The sequence below is a fragment of the Choloepus didactylus genome, chromosome 16 (assembly GCF_015220235.1).
Source record: "Choloepus didactylus isolate mChoDid1 chromosome 16, mChoDid1.pri, whole genome shotgun sequence".
In the NCBI taxonomy this organism is placed as follows: Eukaryota; Metazoa; Chordata; class Mammalia; order Pilosa; family Megalonychidae; genus Choloepus; species Choloepus didactylus.
The window spans coordinates 10,416,823-10,439,258 of NC_051322.1; the positions used below are offsets into that span (position 1 = coordinate 10,416,823).

Genomic DNA, 22,436 nt, shown 5'->3' on the forward strand with positions numbered 1-22,436 from the left:
CTTACTGTATGTAGTTAGTTAGAATTCCTTTGTACTTCTGTTTCTGGCTGTATTCCATTGGCTAGATCCTGTAAAGTGTTGAGGAACAAGACTGGAAAATAGTAACAGGCATCTTTGTCTTCCTCCTGACTTTAAAGGAAAGGTTTTTGATATTCTTATGTTTTACCATTATGTAGGATATTTGCTATATAGTTCTAGTTAATTTCCTTTATTTTCAGTTGGCTAAGAGATCTTTTGGCTGATCATTCATTATTTTGGTTAGTTCATTTGTTTTATTTTGTTTGCTTTTTCAGTAATTAGCGGATATTGAAATTTGCCATGTTTTTTGGGTCATCTGATTAAAGAATTTTTAGTTCTTTAATCTGATACCTAATGAAATTTATTAATAAGTTTTCTGACATTAAACTGCCTTACAATTGGGAGATCAGGTCTTTTTGCTAATAATCTGTTTGCTGATTTGTCATCTATTTAAGCAAGTAAGAATGCTCTTTTCTGCTCTTGTTTGGATCTTGAAAACCTTATAAAATGAGTTGGGTTGGGTCCCATCTTTTTCAGGCTGGAATAGATTATTTCACATGAGATTTACCTAATTCTTTAAAGTTTAGGTAGGGTTGTCTTGACCTACTGCCTTTCAAAGGATAGATATTTGTCAGCCAATTCAATTTCTTCAATGTTATTGTGCCATTTAGGTTCTCTATATTATGCCATACATTTCCTTTTTTTAAAAATTCAGTTTTTTTGAGATATAGTCACCTACCATACGGTCATTCATAGTGTACAATCAGTTGTTCACAGTATCGTTATGTAGTTGTACATTCATCGCCACAATTTTTGAACACTTTCATTACTCCAAAAAAAAAAATAAAAATAAGAATAAATATAGAAGTAAAAAAGGACACCCAAAACATCCCATCCCCCACAGCCCCCCTGTTCATTTAATTTTTGCCCACATTTTTCTACTCACCTGTCCATACGATAAAGGGAGTGTGAGCCACCTGGTTTTCGCAATCACAGTCGCACTGTGCAAGCTATATAGTTACACAGTCATCTTCAAGAATCGAGGCTATTGGGTTGCAGTTCAACATTTTCAGGTATTTCCTTCTAGCTATTCCAATACTCTAAAAACTAAAAAGGGATATCTATATATCCCCTTTTAGGCGAGTATTTTGTTAAGGATTTTTGCATCTGTATTCATTAAAGAGATTGGTCTGTAATTTTCTTTTTTTGTTGTATCTTTGGCTTCAGTACTAGGGCGATATTGACTTCATAGAATGAGTTAGGTAGCTTTCCCTCCTTTTCAATTTTTTTGAAGATTTTTGAGCAGGATTGGTATTAATTCTATCTTGAATGCTTGGTAAAATTCACATGTGAAGCCATCTGGTCCTGGGCTTTTCTTTTGGGAGCTTTTTGATGACTGACTCAATCTCTTTACTTGTGATTGGTTTGTTGAGGTCATCTGTTTCTTCTCAAGTCAGTGTTCATAATTCATGCTTTTCTAGGAAGTTGTCCAGTTCATCTAAGTTGTCTAGTTTATTCCCATATAGTTGCTCATGGTATCCTCTCATTATCTCCTTTATTTCTGAGGGGTCAGTAGTAATGTCCCCTTTCCTACTTCTGATTTTACTTATTTACATTCTCTCTTTCTCTCTCTTTCTTTTGTTAGCCTAGCTGAGGGTCCATTGATTTTCTCAGAGAACCAACTTCTGGTTTTGTTGATTCAGTTGTTTTCATGTTCTCAATTTCATTTATTTCTGCTCTAATCTTTGTTATTTCTTTCCTTCTGTTTGCTTTGGGGTTAGTTTCACACCTTCAGGTGTGAACAGTTAATTCCTTGATTTTTGCTCTTCTTTTTTTAATGTAGACATTTAGGGCAATAAATTTCTCTCTCAGCATTGCCTTTGCTGCATCCCGTAAGTGTTCATATGTTGTGTTTTCATTTTCATTTGCCTCAAGATATATACTAATTTCTCTTGTTATGTCTTCCTATACCCACTGATTGTTTAATAATGTGTTGTTTAGCGTCTATATATTTTTGAATTTTATGATTTTCCACCTGTTACTGATTTCCAACTTCATTCCATTCATTCATGTTTTGTATAATACCAATATTTTAAAATTTATTGAGACTTGCTTTGTGACCCAACATGTGGTCTATCTAGAGAATGATCTAAGATCACTTGAGAAAAATGTGTATCCTGCTGTTGTGGGGTGTAGTGTTCTATAAATATCTGTCAAGTCTAGTTCATTTATCGTACAATTCAACATCTCTTGTTTCCTTATTGATCCTCTGTCTAGATGTTCTACACATTGATGACAGTTGTGTATTGAAGTCTCCAACTTTTATTGTAGAGTTATCTATTCTTCCTTCAGTGTTGTGAGTGTTTGCTTCATGTATTTTGTGGTACTCTAGCTTGGTGCGTAAATATTTATGATTGTTAAGTCTTCTTGATGAATTGTCCCTTTTGTTAATATATATAGTGTCCTTCTTTGTTCTTTTAATTGCTTTACATTTGAAGTCTAGTTTGTCTGATATTAATATAGCCTAACCTGCTCTTTTCTGGTTGCTGTTTGCTTAAAGTATCTTTTTCCAACCTTTCCCTTTCAACCTATTTTTGTCCTTATGTCTAAAGTGAGTCTCTTGTAGGCAACATATAGATGAGTCCTGTTCTTTAATCCATTCTGCCAGTCTATGTCTTTTTACTGGGGAGTTAATATATTAACATTTAATGTTATTACTTCAAGGGCAGTACTTTCTTCTGCCATTTTGTTTTTTGTATTTTGTATGTCATATCTTATTTTTGTCTCTCTCCTGTTACCCTTCCTGATAGTCTTCATTTCTATACTCTTCTCCAAACCTCTCTCTCCTGTCCTTTGCTATCTCCCTGTAGCACTCACTCCCTTTAGTATTTCTTGTAGAGTAGATCTCTTCTTCACAAACTCTCAGTGTCTGTTTGTCTGAAAATATTTTACTCTCCCTCATTTTTGAAGGACAGTTTTGCTGGATATAGACTTCTTGGTCGGCAGTTTTTCTTTTTCAGTATCTTAAATATAGCATACCACTGTCTTCTTACCTCCATGGCTTCTGCGGAGAAATCCACACATAGTCTTATCAAGCTTCCCTTGTAGGTGATGGATCACTTTTCTCTTGCTGCTTTCAGAATTCTTAGTCTTTGACATTGGACAGTCTGATCAGTAATTGTCTTTGAGTAGGTCTATTCAGATCTATTCTGTTTGGGGTATACTGTGCTGCTTGAATCTCTAATTTTATGTCTTTCATAGGAGTTGGGAAATTTTCAGTGATTATTTGCTCCATTATTCTTTTCTGCCCCTTTCCCTTCTCTTTTCTTTTTGGGACACCCATAACATGTATATTTGTGTGCTTCATGTTGTCATTCAGTTCCCTGAGATGTATTTTTTCATTTTTTTCCTATCTGTTCTTTTGCATGTATGATTTCAGATGTCCTTTTAGTTCACTCATCCTTTCTTCTTACTTTTCAAATCTGCTGTTGTGTGTCTCCATTGTATTTTTCATCTTTTCTGTTGTGCCTTTCATTCCCATAAATTCTGCCATTTGTGTTTTCAAGCTTACGAATTCTTCTTTATGGTCACCCAGTGTTTTCTTTATATACTTCCTCCCTTTTGTCGCATTTTCCTTCAGCTCACTGATTTGCTTGCACATCTTTAGTTAGTTGTTTAAACTCCTGTATCTCAGTTGAAGTGTTAATTTGTTCCTTTGTTGGGTCCATATTTTCATGTTTCCTTGTATAACTAGTGATTGTTTGCTGTCTAGGCATGTCATTTTCTTCATTAGTTTATTCAGGAACTCGTTTTCACTCTTTTACCTAGGTTTTTCATGTTTCTTGGCTTTGCTCTCTATCTCTTCTCTGGTGTTTAGTTCAACTTATTCTAGACCTCTAGCATATCTTCTGTTTAGTTGATCAGAACTTTCAGCTCTAATTTTTCTGGTTCTTGCCCTGCTTCTCTGTAACCTTTTTATGAGGGGGTCTCTCCAGATATGATCAACCCTAATTATATTTTCCCAGTCCAGGCCCAGGAGGATGCTGTAATCCATATCAAGTTTCCCTGAGAATGAGACCCTGTAGCTTGTCATACCTTTCTGTGAGGCCTCTAGACTCTGTGCTGCCTAGTAGGTGGCGCTTGTCAGCCCACAGCTCCCCTCCTGTATAAAGAGATGCAGTGCCTTTAATTCTCTGCACACCCTTGTCCCTTCCAGGGGCATGGCTGACTCAAGCTGTTTCTGTTTTCCAGCCCCTGGGGCCCTGGGGTCTGAGTTCTCTGAGGGAGTGCTGCCACTTGAGCTGGGTCCTGCCCCCCTTTTCTTGGGGAGGTTATGCCCTTTAGGGAATTATCTCTGCCACTTTACTCATTGCTTTGTCTCTTATACCTATTTTAACTTCACCCTTGCCTGGGTCCAGCTGCCAACTGAAAATATCTGAGGCATTCTCTAGTGAGCCACATAGAATAGTTTTTTAAAAAAGAAGAAAAGCTAAAAAAAAAAAAAAAGAAAAGAAAAAATATCCTTTTTCAGAGCCTTTTCCCAGCCTCCAGAATTTGCCGGTCAAGAGCTAGAGTTGGTACCCAGCTCTGTGCACCCCGCCTCTTGGGGCACAGCCCCTTTCCAACACACTGAGCTCGGCTGACTCCAAAGCGTCTATCTTTATTCTTTTTAATTTTATTTCATTTTATTTTTTTCTGTCAGCCCTGCCTCTTTTCTGCCAGGGTTAAAGCCACAGTGGTAGCTTTGCTGAGCTACTTTCCCTTGCTCCCAGTAGAGATTATTTAAAGATATGCCCTTTAAGGGAATTATGTCTTTCACCTGACTAATTACTCTCAGAGAACTTTAAATCTGCCTTTGCCTTGGGGCAGTGCTGCAACTTGAGAGTTCCAGCAGCTCTAATGGGCTGTTGAAAAGTAAAAAAATAAATAAATGAAGGAAAAGAAAAGAAACCCTTTTCAGAGCCAGACTCCAGCTCCCTGGGTTTGCCAATCAAGAGCCAGAATTGGTACCTGTTTCTATGTGCCCCTTTTTTTTAGGATCCAGCCCTTTTCCAGTGTTCTGAGATCCTCCAACTCCAAAAGTCTCAGTTCTTTTTTTTTTTTTTTTTTGGTGTTGGTAGCCCTGCTTCCTCTCTGCCATGGCAAAACCTCCAAGTTCTTTTCGTGCTTGCCCTTGATTTATCTGTGCTCAGAGCTTTTGTTTGGCAGTCCGAATTTCTTAATTAATTCTGCAGTTGGAGCCAGGTTGAGCCCCTCACCTTGCTCCCATTAGAGACTGCTTTTTTTCTTTTCTCGGGGAGTCAGTTCCAAGATAGTCTACTGTGCCTGTAAGGGAGGGGCGCTAGCCCTCTGGTGGGGAAACTTAGAATTCTTCACTGCCATCTCATCCATTCCACCTGTTCCATATTGGTGTACATGTGTGTTCGGTCACAGAAGTCTCCCAAACAGTTGTTCCAGACCACTCCTGGCTGTTTACCAGCTGCCCTAGAGAAGTAACTAAATTCCACACCTCACCACTCTGCCATCTTGCCTTGACCTCTATAAATTTCCTTTTGAGAACTGTTCAGTGCTCTAGTGTTCTTAGGGCTGCTTGGTTCTAAATAGTTTGTAATTTCCATTTTTTTTTTCTGAAGAGTTATTTAAAGTGTATTCTTTAATTTCTAGATTATAGGCCCATTTACTATGAAGAAAAGTGGGGATTTTTCCCCTATAGTAGCCCCAGTATAGTTGATGGACTGCTTTCTGTATCTTTTACAAGGTTTTTAAATTCACTTTGCTGTTCACTTCTTGGAGGACCTAAAAGGAAAATGACATTTGTTGAAGTTTTTGAACTTTCTAAATGAATGTCCCTCTTAAGATAGTGACTCATTCTATTGCTTGGATTCCTCTGGATTAGTGTTACTCAAAGTGTGGCCCTTGAACCAGCAGCAGTGTCATCTTCTGTGAGCATGTTAGAAATGCAGATTCGTGGGCCCCAGCCCAATTTAAAGAATTGGAATCTCTGGGAATAGGGTCTAGGAAACTGCTTTAACTAGCTCTGAATGATTCTTATGTACTTTTAAATTTCAGAGCTGTTGCTCTAGATAAATTGTGTTATATTAAATTAAAGCAAAATCAACTGCCATCAAATTCTTTGTGAAACAAACTTTATACATAAATTAAGATTAACTACAATTAGGCAAACTTCTTCCTTTATTTTTTATTGATTCCATTAATCATTATGTTACCTAAGAGGGTATCTGTGATAACAATTTTCATGTTACAGGTTTAGATGACTCATTCAAGTTTTGGAGGGTTCCATCTCGAATGTCCAGCCAGGATCGAGATCCAAGTTCGCTCGCCACCTTGGAAACAACGGTACTTCCAAAGAATGCATAAGTGCTTTATTTTAAATCTCTAAAAAAATTTGGGATTTAGATAATGGAGAGATAAGTATGAATATGAAGTATATCATATATGATTTATTTGAAATGCCAGTTCAGAATTCTGCTAGATATTTACTTAAATTATTTTATCTTTTCTGTTCAACAAACGTGATAGATGCTTTTTTGACTTTACAGATGAGGTTACTGAGAAGTTAAGTAACTCTGTGATGAATACCTCTAAGTAACAGAGTTGGAATTTGAAGTAGGGTCTGCCTTGCACCCTATAGCTACACTGACTGTCCTGAGTATTTCCTTTTCGGTGAAAATTTTCAACCTCCCTTTTTTGATAGAACCAGAAGGACAAAAGTTTGTAGATGTGTGGTAGTAGTAGTAGAAGAAGAGAACAGATCCCATATGATTAAAAATGCTTGATTACCCTGAAATTTTGCTAAGGGCAGGGCAATTTTGGGGAAAGTTGACATATTTCACTGATTCCAGTGTGGTACTGATGATTTTAAACACATTTCTAAATACTTACCTCAAATCAAATCTGGTCTTGATTATCTGATATACTTGAAATGTATGTATGTATGTATTCATGCCTGTTTGCCTGCCTGCCTTTGTTCCTTCCTTCCTTTTTCTTTCTTTAATTTATTCATTCATTCATTTATAAGTTACTTTGTTCCTAAAAAGTTTTAGACACCAAGTATTTCCATATAATGAACTGATACTGGGCTTCAGTAATTTTACAAGTATATAAAATCATTTATTCTCAACTGGAAAACATTATGTTCAATTTTAAACTGTTTTTGGAACAGTTACAATGTTGTAGGACCTATTAGGAAGACAGTGGTTTGACACTCCTTCTTCTAGGAGCCACAGTAGATAATACTATGAGAATAATAATTATACAGGCATTAATAAGATACAGTGTCTTCAGTATCTCAAGGGACTAGTGATTTTTGCTATAGTATCAAGGGTCTTTTTTTTTTTCCCCGGACTAAAAAAATTGTGTTTAGGGATAAATTGGACTTTTATTTGGAAAAGTAGAATAATTGCCCAGTTCCACTAGATGTCATGCTTTCCTTTCCATGCTTGAGATATTATATATCTTTGTCTCAAGAGAAATAATAGTATGATTAAGTGCCAAAATGAGTTGTATTAATTGGTAATTTAGTTCACAGAAGGTCAGCATCATTATGTGTTTAAGGGGCTAGTCTGAAATCTTTGTGCATTCGTCATTTCTTTGCCAACAGTAGATACTAAGTAAATAGTAATTTATCTAATTAACTTTGAGTCATCCTGGATATTTTGTAAATATCACTGAAGTTGTATTTATCCTATAAAAGAAGATTTAAGTACAAACTTATGCATTTCTCTATTTTATGATAAAACATACTCCATAGAGAATAGAATGCTATATTTTCCTAAGAACTTTGAAAATGTTGTTTGTTGTAATCATTATTAAAGTAGAAGAACCTTTATTAACATAAAAGTCTTTAACTTTTTTGTGTTTGAGTGTCATACACTATATAGAAATATAGACCAATGGAATCTTTTACTTTTTTTTTCTTAAGAATGCTGATACACAGTTCTGTGTGAAGTCTTTTTCCTATAATTGCTCAAAAAGACTAGAAGTTTTGTTAGAATTTTTACAAAGCCACCTCTCTTTTCTGTTTTGGGGGCAGGGGATTCCAAAAAGAATTTGTTTTTACCACCAAATTGGTGACTTTTATTAAAAAGATACAAAAAGTAGTCTGATTACCCCAGTTCCATGAGTTGTCAGGTTTTCCTTCCCGTGCTGAGACAATGTGTAATCTTTGCCCCAGCCAGGACTTTGACCTGAAGCTGTCAGTACCCAAACCAGCTAATACTTCCTTCAGAAAATGTTGAAGTCACAAATTGAGGTATAAGCTGATGGGTGTAAATCTTGCTAATCAACTTATCCAGTTAATTATGAATTATGCCATTGTTTTATTTATCTTCCAGAATTAAGAAAAGATATGGTTTGTTATTGCCTGCCCCCCTCCCTGCCATTTTGTCTTTTGATTTGGGTCATATCCTCCAATCTGCTATTGCTGCGTCGTTATCTCTTCTGTGCTGCGAATGCCACCTTGGGGCTTGTAATGGTGTTCCCTAACGAGCATTAGTTCAGGCGGTTTGGTAAGATTTGTTAAGGATGGAACAAGGAGAGTCCTTGTCACCTTGAAGGCCTTGCCTTGATAAATGCCTGTTCACAAGCAGCCTTGCTCCAGCAAAGTGTTCTGCCACTGGGGTGGGAGGAGTAAGGTGCTAATTGTGTTTCCTCCTGAAATGACATTTCTACTCCTCAGCAGTGTTAAAACTGGATAGGGGTTTATGCCTGGAACATGCCAACATGCAGCAATGACTCTGTGACCAGAATTTGGTCCTTTCTAATGCTCTTAAGCAGAAATTGTCTATTTGTATTTTAACATGTGTTTTATCAATGGTCAAAATAAAATATGTGGGAAAAGTGATTCATTTTCTTTTCATCTGTTCTCCATGATATATGAGATTCTTTCAGACTTTTTGGAGCACAAATTTAGAGAAAAAGGATTTCATTTTAGTTTTAGTTGATTTATAGAGAAATGTCATCTATGGGTCTTCATAGTTTTAAAAAATTGAAAATTAAAAATGTAAAAGTTCTTATATGCACAGAGAACTACAGATGGTCTCTGATAACTTTTTCCTTCAGCATCCACAAATATAGATTAGTAGCTGATTGAAAATATCCCTCGCATTAATGAAAATCATCACGTTTAATAAATAAAATTTTCTAAGTGCTTATTATTTACTATCTAGTCCTTAAATGATGCTTACGGTTGGCATTTTCATGACTCCTGTTTTGTGAAGGGGAAAACTGAGGCATGGGGTCTGAGCACTGGTTACTGGTAGAGCCATTGTTTGAATCCAGAAATATGTTTGGCTCTAGAGCCCATGTTAGCCACAATGTTACACTCTTTACTGCGAAGCAAAATGTGATTGGTGCCGTGTGGAGGTCTAGTCAAGGTGCAGGGCAGTTATGTTAGGAGGAGGAATGAAATTGGAATTGGCTTTGTGTAGGAACGGCAGTTGAAGTGGGCTTTTAACTGCCCCTCACCCTGTCCCTTGTATGTGTATACATATTTTACAAGGAGCTGAAACAAGGTATTCAAATATTTGTTAGGATTTCATTTTTCTCCCCAAGGATTAGAAGTCCAGTTGAGAACATACAGCATACTTAGAAAATAACTGAATACTAAGTTGTGTTGTCTTGAAAGCATTAAACATTCAGAAATTGGGTAGGGTTCTTTGGAGTGGAGCATAGGAGGAAGGCTGAAGTTTGATTTCCAGAGTAATCAGATAGGGGTTAATCAAGAAAGCTGAGTCAATTTTGGATTTGAAGAGAGAAAATATAATTGCTATAAAGATAAAGATATAAAGATATTTCAGCAGAGTAAAATGGCATGGAACATTACAGTTGACAATAGAGAGGTAATGCATTGATACATGTTTGATGGTAGTAAAAGGTTGTTTTATAGAATGCAAAATATACCAAGGACAGTTTAAGCAGGACTGCATCTAAGGGGCTTTTTAGAAGAAAATTGTTTTGACAGAGATCATGGATAGGGCATAGTAGTGAGCCCAGGAAAACCTGAGGAGATGGCAGTTTGCTTCATGGTGGAGAGAGAGAAAGAGAGGAATGTCTTTTGTTTAAATAAGTTTCAACTGCCTGTAGATTACCCAGGGTCTAAGTACCTTGTATATTTTAATTAGAAGAAAAATACAAGTGAGATTATAGTTCCTAAGTATTGTTAATATAAGCCATGGGTTTGCAATGCAATGTATTGGAACAATTTTTTTTTTTTTGGTGTAAAAATTTAATATTGACTCAATAAAATGTAGATATTGGTAGTGATATGTAGGCTATTAGTTGTTTTCTAATCTGATTTTAAGTAGGTGACATTAGAATGAATACAGTGGCAGACAAAAATAGTATTCATTTTTACTGTGCACGATGCATACTATTAGATAAGTATTTTTGAGAAGTCAGCACAATTAACAGTATTTCTTTTATTTTTCTTGTATGTTTTATTCACTTTAGTATATTTTGAAGTTTTACAAACTAAAGAATATATAGTTGTAGCCAATACTATCAGAAGTGCAATTGTTAAAAAAAAAAAAAAAAAAACCTGACAAAAACATTTTGAATTAGGAGCCCCGCAAATTTTATTAAGCAAGTATTTGTAACTGAAATAAGTAAAATAGATTTGGGTCATATTTTATGTTTAGACCAAAATCTGTTTTCTTAATTTTAGTAATAACTTGATCATTTTATATAATAAATTTTAGTATGTGGAGATAGCCAACTTTTTGAGCTTTTGAGCTCAGAATGACTATAATACCTAGTTTGCTATATGCTGCTTCCCATGTTAAGTGCTATAAATGGGTTAAACTGTAAAATCTTGTACTATTTGAAGGAAGTTCCTTTTTTACAAATGAAGAAGCGTTGTCTAAGAGAATTCTAGTGTTTGGCCCAAGATCATGAAGCTAACAGAGGATGGAATAGGACAAGCTCTGGCAAACTCCGCTCTTATATTCTGCGAAATGTGGCATTGGGCTCTGTGACGGTATCGTGCTGGTAAGCCCCCGCCTGCTGGCGAGTGGTCTTCACGTTCGACATGCAAGAAGGAACCTTATGTCATCGTCTGCTCATTCTTCCAGCGGTATTAGTCTCAGCTTTCTTTTTCCATTTTGTACACAGTCCACTTGAATCGTGACTTTATAATAGTTGAAGTGATTTAAGTTTCTTATTATAATTTTGATTAGAGATAATGATTACAACTTGTGAAGCTTGCCAGAACTTTTCTGCTCCTGAGCACATAGAGAAAGGTATTTATAAAATTGAACACATGGAGCTTAGAGTGCCTTAGAAACTTGTCATACTGTGTATTTTGCCATATTTTAAAAATGTGAGCTGATTCGTAAGCCTGTCTTCTTATACCATAAATTATCATTTTCTTCCTTTGTCCTCTTTTTGAAATTTATTTTTTTATTAATAACGTATGTAGGCACCAATACTTCTTTTGATGAGAGAAGGATAAAATCATTTTGACAAATAAAATAACCCAAGTTCTAAATGAACTTTCAAAAAATTAAAATATCCAATGAAGTCTTTTGTTTTTCTGAGGCAGAATATAGGGAAAATGATTTTCGAATCAATGCACTAATTGTCTTTTTTTAAGCCCCAATTCAACTGTGGTTGAACTGGTGAATGCTTGTTATTTTCTTCTGTTTCAAAGAGACTTTCTTAATTGTAGCTGCTTTATTGTACCAAGACGCATGATTTAGAAAGCTGCTTTAGTTGTTGAATCTGTTTATAAACACATGGAAGAAAAGGTTATTATTTTGTTTTTTTACCAGCAAAATTTGAGTCTGTTTCAGGACAGTAGTTTTAAAGGATTAATTTACCCACACTAATAAGGTGTTTTTTTTTGTTTTGTTTTTTGTTTTTCATTTTTTTTTATTGTGGAGTATAACGTATATACATAAAAGTGATAACTTTCAAAGTACAATTTAACGAGTAGGTAGAGAGCAAATTTCAAAGAATGTTATGGGTTACAGTACATAGTTTCAGTTATTTTCTTATGAAATATATATACAGAAAGGTGGTAACTTTCTAAGTACAATTAAAAAGTAGCAAGTAGCTATAGAGCAAATTTCAAAGAATGTTATGGATTACAGTTTACAATTTCAGTTCTTTCCTTCTAGCTATTGTAATACCCTAGGCGACTTAAGAAAAAAAAATTATATAAAGATTCGGTATTTGTAATCCTTTGTTAAATTCTCTCTTATTTGTTGCTACCCTTCTTCTAATCACTTTCCTGATCTTCAGAGATGTCTAGGCAGTAACCACCCTAACTTACTCATGGTGAAATGGGGTGTCAACCTTAAGGGAAATGGGGACATACCTGATTGATGTTCTTGAAGAGGCAGTTGCCTCTGGGTTTTGGGACTTATCTGGCATAGGATCACTTTGGAGGATTTAAGTTTCTGAAAAATAAACTTATTCAGTGAAATTTTTATAAAGTCTCAGATAGGGACCAAGGTATTCTTCAGAATTTTTGGGACTACTGTTGATTTGGGCTTATCATACTGTGGCCATTTGGCATAGCTAGCTGAAGCTTGCATAGGAGTGATCTATGCATTTAGAGTCATAAATTTCCCTCTCAGTATCACCTTCACTACGTTCCGTAGGTTTTGATATGTTGTGTTCTCATTTTCATTCGTCTCTTACAATTTATTCTTTGATCCACTGGTGGTTTAGGAGTGTGTTGTTTAACCTCCATATATTTGTGAAAGATCTGGGTTGTTTTTTTTTTTGTTACTGATTTCTAGTTGCATTTCATTATGGTCAGAGAACATGCTTTGAATAATTTCAGTCTTTTTAAATTTATTCAGTTGTGTTTTATGCCCCAGCATATGATCTATCCTGAAGAACGTTCCATGGGCACTAGAGAAGAATGTATATCCTGTTACTTTGGGTTGTAATGATCTATATATATCTTTTAAGTCTAATTCATTTATCACATTGTTTAGGTTCTTAATTTCCTTATTGGTCCTCTGCCTAGATGTTCTATCTATAGAAGAGAGTGATGTCTTGAAGTCTCCCACTATTATTGTGGAAATGTCTGTTGCTTCCTTCAGTTTAGCCAATGTTTGTTCTCATGTACGTTGGAGCTCCTTGATTGGGTACATAAATATTTATGATTATTTCTCCTTGGTGAATTTTCCCTTTTATTAATATATAGTGTCCTTCTTTGTCTCTTATGACATCTTTGCATTTAAAGTCTATTTTGTCTGACATTAGTATAGCTATCCCTGGTTTCTTTTGGTTGCAGCTTGCCTGAAGTATTTTTTTTTTTTCCCATCCATTCACTTTCAGTCTCTGTGTCACAGGGTCTAAAATGAGTCTATGGTAAACAGGATATTGATGGGTCATACTTTTTAATCCATTCTACCGAATGTATCTTTTAATTGGGGAGATTAATCCATTCACATTCAAAGTTATTACTTTGGAGGCATTTCGTAAAGCAGCCATCTTATCTTTTAGTTTTTAATTTTCAGATCTATTTCCTACCCCCCTCTTTTTTTTCTCCTTTAAGTTACCCTTTCTGATATTCTTCAGTTCTGTGCCCTCCTCCAAACCTCTCCTTTCTGTTTTTTCTCAGCTAGTAGAGCTCCCTTTAGTGTTTCTTGCAGGGCAGGTCTCTTGCTAACAAATTCTCTCAGCATTTGTTTGTCTGTGAAAATTTTATCCTCTCCCTCAATTTTGAAGGGGAGCTTTGCTGGATAAAAAATTTTTTGACTGGCAGTTTTTCTCTTTTATAATCTTAAATATGTCATACCACTGCCTTTTCTCCTTGATGGTGCCCGCGGATTAGTCAGTACTTAGTCTTAATGATGTTTCCCTTTTATGTGGTGAAACATCTCTCTTGTTGCTTTCAGGATTTTCTCCTTTTCAGCATCTGATAATCTGATTAGTATACATCTTGGAGTGGTTGTATTTGGATTTATTCTATTTCTAGTTCATTGGCCTTTGATTTGTATATTTTTTCATTTAGAAGGGAAGTTTTCCCCAACTATGCCCTTAGATACTCTTCCTAGCACTTTACTCTTCTCTTCTCCTTTTTGGACACCAGTCATTTTTATGTTTGCCTGCTTCATGTTGTTCTTCATTTCCCTGAGAGCCATTTCCAGATTTTAAATTTTTTTCACCATTAGTTCTTTTGTGTGTTTGCATTCAAGTGCTTTGTCGTCGAGTTCACTTATTCTTTCTTCTGCCTCTTCAAATCTGCTCTTGTGTGTCTCTAGGATGTATTTTTCTTTAAAAAACCTTTTGGCTGGCACCACTTTATCCAGTGTATGGGTAGATGAGTAATAAAATAAAGACTTGCATGAAAAAAAAAAAAATATATATATATATATATATATCTCGTAAAAATCATTTAAACTATTTTAAGGGGACAGTTCTTTGAATTTAAGTACACTGACAGGACTGTGTAATTTTCACCACTATCTATTTCCACACTCTCTTCATCATCCCAACCAAAACTCATAGTCATTTAGCAACCTCTCCCCATATCTACCTCCCCCAAACCCTAATAACTACTGTTCTGCTCTCTGTCTCTATGAACTTCCTTATTCTAAGTATTTCATACAACACAAATCATAAAATATTTGTCCTTTTGTGTCTGGCTTATTTCACTCAACATGGTGTCTTCAAGGTTCATCCATTTTGTAGCATGTACCAGCACTTTTTTTTTAATGGCTGAATAATATTCCATTGTGTGGCTATATGACATTTTGTTTATCCATTCATCTGTTGAAAGACACTTGGGTTGCTATCACCTTTTGGCTATTGTGAATAATTCTGCGATGAACATAGATAACTGAGTCCCTGCTTGCAATTCTTCTGGGAGTGGAGTGGGTCTGGGAGTGGAGTGGGTCTAGGAGTGGAATTGCTGGTCATATGGTAATCTTATGCTTAACTTTCTGAGGAACTGCTCAAGTGTTTTCCACAGTGACTGCACCATTTTACATTCCCATCAACAATGTAAGAGGGTTCATATTTCTCTGCATCCCTACCAACACTTGTTATTTTCAGGTTTTTTAATAATAGCCATCCTAGTGGGTATGAAGTGGTAATTCATTATAGTTCTAATTTGCATTTCTTTAATGGCTAATGATGCTGAGCATCTTTTTGTTTACTTATTGGCCAGCCATTTGAATACCTTCTTTGGAGAAATGTCTGATCAAATCCATATTTTAATTGTCTTTCTGTTGTTGAGTTGTAGGAGTTCCTTATGTGTTCTGGATATTAAACCCTTATCAGATACTTGGTTTACAAATATTTTCTCCCTTCCGTAGGTTGTCTTTTCACTATGTTAATAATGTCCTTAATGTTTCGATGAAGACCATTTCGTCTATTTTTTCTTTTGTTGCTTGTTCTTTTGGTTTAAAATCTAAAAATTCATTGCCTACTATAAGGTCCTGAAGATATTTTCCTATGGTTTCTTGTAAGAGTTTTACCATACTAGTTCTTAAATTTAGGTAATTGTTTCATTTTGGATTAATTTTTGTATATGGTGAGAGGTAGTGGTCCAAATTCATCCTTTTGCAGATGGGTTTCCATTTATGGAATATCCAGGGATTCTTAATGGAGGGCGATAGTGATATTTGACAACCTAGCCTGATGTCAGTGCAGCTCATTAAGCATGGCCTGCGTGAGGCCCCATGATGCACGTGGCACTATGTTGAGTGCCAGAGACACGATGATGAACTTGGATTAACTTCTTTCTCCCTGGCTCTCCCCCACCGCCACCTTCCCCATCCCGGAGTCAGTCCAGGCCTGATGCAGCTGGGCCAGAGTGGAAGCTTTTCCCCATGGAGGAGTCTGCCAGCTGGCTTTGTCTCTCTAGTACCCTTTATTTCCATAGTATCTGCTATTCTTTTTGTTTACTCTTTCAAATTCTTCTTTCTGCTCTTCTAGAATCTTCTTGATGTCCTTTGTGTCTTCAGCCAACCTGCTGGAGTTGTTTTGGAGACTCGTATGTACTTCTTTGATTAATTGCTCCAGATTCTGTTTCTCCTCCAGCTTTTCAATTTGTTCACTTGGCTTGTCCGTATCTACTTGGGTCTTCATATGTTTTGTGATTTTCTATTGACTTTGGGGCATTTGCTTATCTTGATAAGATTATTTTGAGATATGCAGGATTATTCAAACACTTCCCTATCTTCCCAACAGTTGGTGCTCTTGAGCCACCTCTTACTCTCAAGCTAGCTTTCCCCCAACTTTGCCTATACACTGTTCAGGGTCCCAACCAGGTAGAAATCCAATCAGCACACCAGTTCTCCATGTGCACTGGGGACTGCCAGACTGAGGGGTAGGTAGTGGGGCCTGTGCATTCAGCAGGGAGTCCACTTAAGGGCTCAGTAAATACGGTAATTCCCAGGCCTCAAATGGACCACTCTGTAACAGCGAGGCCGCACATCTCACCCCCTCACTCAGATGCGGCCCTTACCTTGTCTGCCACGTGCCTGTGAGCCTCTGGGTTGGGGAAGGGCTCCTGATGCTCCCATGCGTGGCCCTTGCCTCTTCCTGCCTCTTGTCCATGCACACCACAGGCTCCCATGAAGGAAGAGTAAATGCAGTCACCACAAGTCCGCAAATCCTGAGTTCCCTCACAGGAGCTCCCAGCTGCGGGGCTGTGAAGGGTTGTCTCCCCAGCCAACTGCTGAGATGGGTGCTTGGGGTGTGGGAAGCTGTCCCCTCCTGTGCTTGGCGGCTGGCTGCAGCCTCCAGTCCCTGGCAGTGGTCCCTGTTGAATACACTTACCCTGTCCTTTCAGGCGCAATCTCTCCGCCTCTCTATCCAGGTCCCTATTGTGCGTCTTAGAGGTCCCTCTCCAGCTGGTCGCACTCTGGAGCTGCTGTTCTGCCTCTCCTGTTCCGCCGTCTTCCACTAATAAGCTTGTCTTGCCTTCTATAATATCAGTAAAATGATCTGGCTAGAAGATCTTTGTATGTTTATGTACACACATGTTTATATATGTATACCAATTAAAATAAAACTCAGTTTTATATGTCTTATCAAGAGGATGTAAATTGAAGAACCCAGGATATGTCATATAGCAGGTGAAAAAGTGAGGAACAAGGCTGTTGTCATTTTATTGCTTTGCACTAAGACCATTTTAATGAGTAGAGCAAGTGATAGATATGCGCTCACATAAACTGTAATGATCCTGGCTGCCAAGAATGCGTTTGAGATTAGGAATAGAAACTTCTTTTAGTTTTCACTTAAATAATCCTTAGATTGTCTCTCTCTCTCCTTCCACCCTGAAATATTGGAAATAACATTGGCTTTGATTTTAAGTAACCAATCTCAACAGAGGACTTGAGAGTTGTTTATGTGATCTTGTCAGGAAGCAGCCTGGGATGCGTAATGGAAAAATCACTTTAAGGTTTCTGGCATGATTCTAGATATATAGGAAAAGTTAAATAGTAATGTGGAACCAATAAATCAAAATATTACACTTATTACTGATGAAGCTGATTGAAGGACGTAGCTTTAGATATGCATCAAAGTGGGCTCTTTCGTGTTTCACTTCTGAGTTAGACTCATGGTTACAACTGTACAACTTACACCTGCAGCCTGGGCTTCTGCTTACTGTGGGGTGGAGATCTGACGAGAGTGTGTTTTCTGCTGGGGGATGGGAAAACTGAACTAGGCAGGCTCAGTTTGTTCTTCAAGCTCAGCCTACTCCCACTGCCAGAAGTCTTAGTCTAGGCGAAGTTCCTCCACAAGGAAACGGAAGGAGTTGGGGGAAGTAAATATCCTTCCAAAGCAGGATAGCTGCCTTTCTCAAGAGGTTTGTCTGAGGACTCTTTCTGACCCAGGTGAGCTTGTACTGTCATAAATACAATCCTGGACAGAGAATCCTAATTAGAGTCCAAAATAGTAACCTGCTTTATGACCTTGGGCAAATCCCTTAGCATCTGGTTTTCTCTAAATGAAAACCTGGACTCGATAGGTCTTTCCTATCTACCTTTGTAGGCTCATGTAAGCCTGCGTCATTCAGTAGCTAGTATTTGAATCACAAAATTATCTAGTTGTTACTTGGATTTCAAGATGAAAAGTAAAATATTTACATATCGATATAAATGTGATTACATCATTTATTACATTTATTACAAGTTTAAATGTAATAAATATCGAAATCATTTTCAAAGAGCAAGGATTTGAGCCTAGAACTAGAGCAATTGAGTTTGATACTTTTTGTTTTTACTTAATTTTTAAAACACAATAATATATCACTGTTAAAGAAGGCCTGTGTTTTCTCAGCATTGTGGGGTAAGTTATAATACAAATGTTAGGTAGATGCTTTCTAAAGTATCTTTTCTAAATTCGTGTGTCTCTTCCCTGGGCCATATTGAGGAAAATTGCAGCTTTTATTAACGTCTACCCTTGGTCAAGTATTGCAAGTTTGCTTTCTTCTGATGAGCCTGGTGTTTCGTCTGAACTTTCTTTTCCTGCTTGGAATGCTTAAACGCTGTATACCAGGTCCCTGCTCTGTTTTAGTCAGTAGTAGGTACTTCTTTAGTCTTTGTCAGTTGAAAGAATGTTCAGTGAAAAGATAAAGGATTCCAGCATTGTCACCTTAACTTTTCTTGGACATGGAAAAGAATTTGTAGCAGAACCAATAGTCAGGCCCCTTCCTAGTTTCTGATATTACTCTTGATGTATGATTGCTTTCTTCACAGAACTGTAGAATTTATCTTGATTTCTGTTGACAGGAACTTTTTTTTATGCCAACCATAGGCAAATATATTTTTAAAAATAAACAAATTTTAGGTCCCCCTTTTTTTTATCTTCATTTTATTGAGATACATTCACATACCACGCAGTCATACAAAACAAATCGTACATTCGATTGTTTACAGTACCATTACATAGTTGTACATTCATCACCTAAATCAATCCCTGACACCTTCATTAGTACACACACAAAAATAACAAGAATAATAATTAAAGTGAAAAAGAGCAATTGAAGTAAAAAAGAACACTGGGTACCTTTGTCTGTTTGTTTGTTTCCTTCCCCTATTTTTCTACTCATCCATCCATAAACTAGACAAAGTGGAGTGTGGTCCTTACGGCTTTCCCAATCCCATTGTCACCCCTCATAAGCTACATTTTTATACAATTGTCTTCGAGATTCATGGGTTCTGGGTTGTAGTTTGATAGTTTCCGATATCCACCACCAGCTACCCCAACTCTTCAGAACCTAAACAGGGTTGTCTAAATTGTGCGTAAGAGTGCCCACCAGAGTGACCTCTCGGCTCCGTTTGGAATCTCTCTGCCACTGAAGCTTATTTCATTTCCTTTCACATCCCCCTTTTGGTCAAGAAGATGTTCTCCATCCCACGATGCCGGGTCTACATTCCTCCCCGGGAGTCATATTCCACGTTTCCAGGGAGATTCACTCCCCTGGGTGTCTGATCCCACATAGGGGGGAGGGCAGTGATCTCACCTTTCAAGTTGGCTTAGCTAGAGAGAGAGGGCCACATCCGAGCAACAAAGAGGCATTCGGGAGGAGGCTCTCAGGCACAACCATAGGGAGGCCTAGCCTCTCCTTTGCAGCAACCGTCTTCCCAAGGGTAAAACCTATGGTAGAGGGCCCAACACATCAAACCATCAGTCCCCTATGTCTGTGGTCATGTTAGCAACCATCGAGGTGGGGTAGACCAATACCCCTGCATTCTCCACAGGCTCCTCAAGGGGGCTTTACATATTTTTTTCCTTGTCTTTTTTTTTGGTTTTTTTTTTTTAACTTTTTCTCTTTTTTTTTTAAATCAACTGCATGAAAAAAAAATTAAAAAAAAAACATACAATAAAAGAACATTTCAAAGAGACTATAACAAGGGAGTAAGGAAAAGACAACTAACCTAAGATAACTGCTTTACTTCCAACATGTTCCTACTTTACCCCGAGAAAGTTACCTAATATAGCAACATTTCTGTGAACTTGTTCCTACTATATCCATCAGAAATTAACAGACCATAGTCATTCCTGGGCATCCCCCGAACGTTAAATAGCTTATCTGTTCTTCTTGGATTATTGTTCCCCCTTCCTTAATTGCTCTCTACTGCTAGTTCCCCTACATTCTACATTATAAACCATTTGTTTTACATTTTTCAAAGTTCACATTAGTGGTAGCACATAATATTTCTCTTTTTGTGCCTGGCTTATTTCGCTCAGCATTATGGCTTCAAGGTTCATCCATGTTGTCATATGTTTCACGAGATCGTTCCTTCTTACTGCCGTGTAGTATTCCATCGTGTGTATATACCACATTTCATTTATCCACTCATCTGTTGAAGGACATTTGGGTTGTTTCCATCTCTTGGCAATTGTGAATAATGCTGCTGTGAACATTGGCGTGCAGATATCTGTTCGTGTCACTGCTTTCCGATCTTCCGGGTATATACCGAGAAGTGCAATCGCTGGATCGAATGGTAACTTTATTTCTAGTTTTCTGAGGAACTGCCAGACTGACCTCCAGAGTGGCTGAACCATTATACAGTCCCACCAACAATGAATAAGAGTTCCAATTTCTCCACATCCCCTCCAGCATTTGTAGTTTCCTGTTTGTTTAATGGCAGCCATTCTAATCGGTGTTAGATGGTATCTCATTGTGCTCTTAATTTGCATCTCTCTAATAGCTAGTGAAGCTGAACATTTTTTCATGTGTTTCTTGGCTATTTGTATTTCCTCTTCAGAGAACTGTCTTTTCATATCTTTTCCCATTTCATAATTCGGCTGTCTGTACTATTGTCCTTGAGTTGTAGGATTTCTTTATATATGCAAGATGTCAGTCTTTTGTCAGATACATGGTTTCCAAAAATTTTTTCCCATTGAGTTGGCTGCCTCTTCACCCTTTTGACAAATTCCTTTGAGGTGCAGAAACTTCTAAGCTTGAAGAGTTCCCGTTTATCTATTTTTTCTTTTCTTGCTTGTGCTTTGGGAGTAAAGTCTAGGAAGTGGCCACCTAATACAAGGTCTTGAAGATGTTTTCCTACATTATCTTCTAGGAGTTTTATGGTACTTTCTTTTATATTGAGATCTTTCATCCATTTTGAGTTAATTTTTGTGTAGGGTGTGAGGTAGGGTGCCTCTTTCATTCTTTTGGATATGGATATCCAACTCTCCCAGCCCCATTTGTTGAAAAGACCATTATGACTCAGTTCAGTGACTTTGGGGGCCTTATCAAAGATCAGTCGGCCATAGATCTGAGGGTCTTTCTCTGAATTCTCAATTCGATTTCATTGATCTATATGTCTATCTTTGTGCCAGTACCATGCTGTTTTGGCAACTGTGGCTTTATAATAAACTTCAAAGTCAGGGAGTGTAAGTCCTCCCACTTCGTTTTTCTCTTTTAGAGTGTCTTTAGCAATTCGAGGCATCTTCCCTTTCCAAATAAATTTGATAACTAGCTTTTACAAGTCTGCAAAGTAGGTTGTTGGAATTTTGATTGGGATTGCATTGAATCTGTAGATGAGTTTGGGTAGAATTGACATCTTAATGACATTTAGCCTTCCTATCCATGAACATGGAATATTTTTCCATCTTTTAAGGTCCCCTTCTATTTCTTTTAGTAGAGTTATGTAGTTTTCTTTGTATAGGTCTTTTACATCTTTGGTTAAGTTTATTCCTAGGTACTTGATTTTTTTAGTTGCTATTGAAAACGGTATCTTTTTCTTGAGTGTCTCTTCAGTTTGTTCATTTCTAGCATATAGAAACATTACTGACTTACGTGCATTAATCTTGTATCCCGCTACTTTGCTAAATTTGTTTATTAGCTCTAGTAGCTGTATCGTCGATTTCTCAGAGTTTTGCATATATGAGATCATATCATCTGCAAACAATGACAGTTTTACTTCTTCTTTTCCAATTTGGATGCCTTTTATTTCTTTTTCTTGCCGGATTGCCCTGGCTAGCACTTCCAGCACAATGTTGAATAACAGTGGTGACAGCGGGCATCCTTGTCTTGTTTCTGATCTTAGAGGGAAGGCTTTCAGTCTCTCATCATTGAGTACTATGCTGGCTGTGGGTTTTTCATATATGCTCTTAATCATATTGAAGAACTTTCCTTCAATTCCTACCTTTTGAAGTGTTTTTAACAAAAACGGATGTTGGATTTTGTCAAATGCTTTTTCAGCATCTATTGAGATGATCATTTGATTTTTCCCTTTCAAATTTTTAATATGTTGTAATACATTGATTGATTTTCTTATGTTGAACCATCCTTGCATGCCTGGAATGAACCCCACTTGGTCATGGTGTATGATTTTTTTAATGTGTCTTTGGATTCGATTTGCAAGTATTTTGTTGAGGATTTTTGCATCTGTATTCATTAGGGAGACTGGCCTGTAGTTTTCCTTTTTTGTAGCATCTTTGCCTGGTTTTGGTATTAGATTGATGTTAGCTTCATA

At 37.0% G+C, this 22,436-nt stretch overlaps 1 protein-coding gene across 7 annotated transcripts in view; it reads left to right on the forward strand.

The window, feature by feature from the left end:
* RTTN (rotatin) overlaps nucleotides 1-22,436 on the forward strand; it is a 214,614-nt gene that overhangs the window by 138,304 nt on the left and 53,874 nt on the right. For all 7 annotated transcript variants that reach the window (XR_005212183.1, XM_037805750.1, XM_037805751.1 and 4 more), the window contains one exon: nucleotides 6,284-6,375. Coding sequence is in view for 6 of the 7 variants with exons in the window: in XM_037805750.1 (XP_037661678.1) it covers nucleotides 6,284-6,375 (92 nt within the window). In the remaining variant the exon portion in view is untranslated. The remainder of the gene's footprint in view (nucleotides 1-6,283; nucleotides 6,376-22,436) is intronic.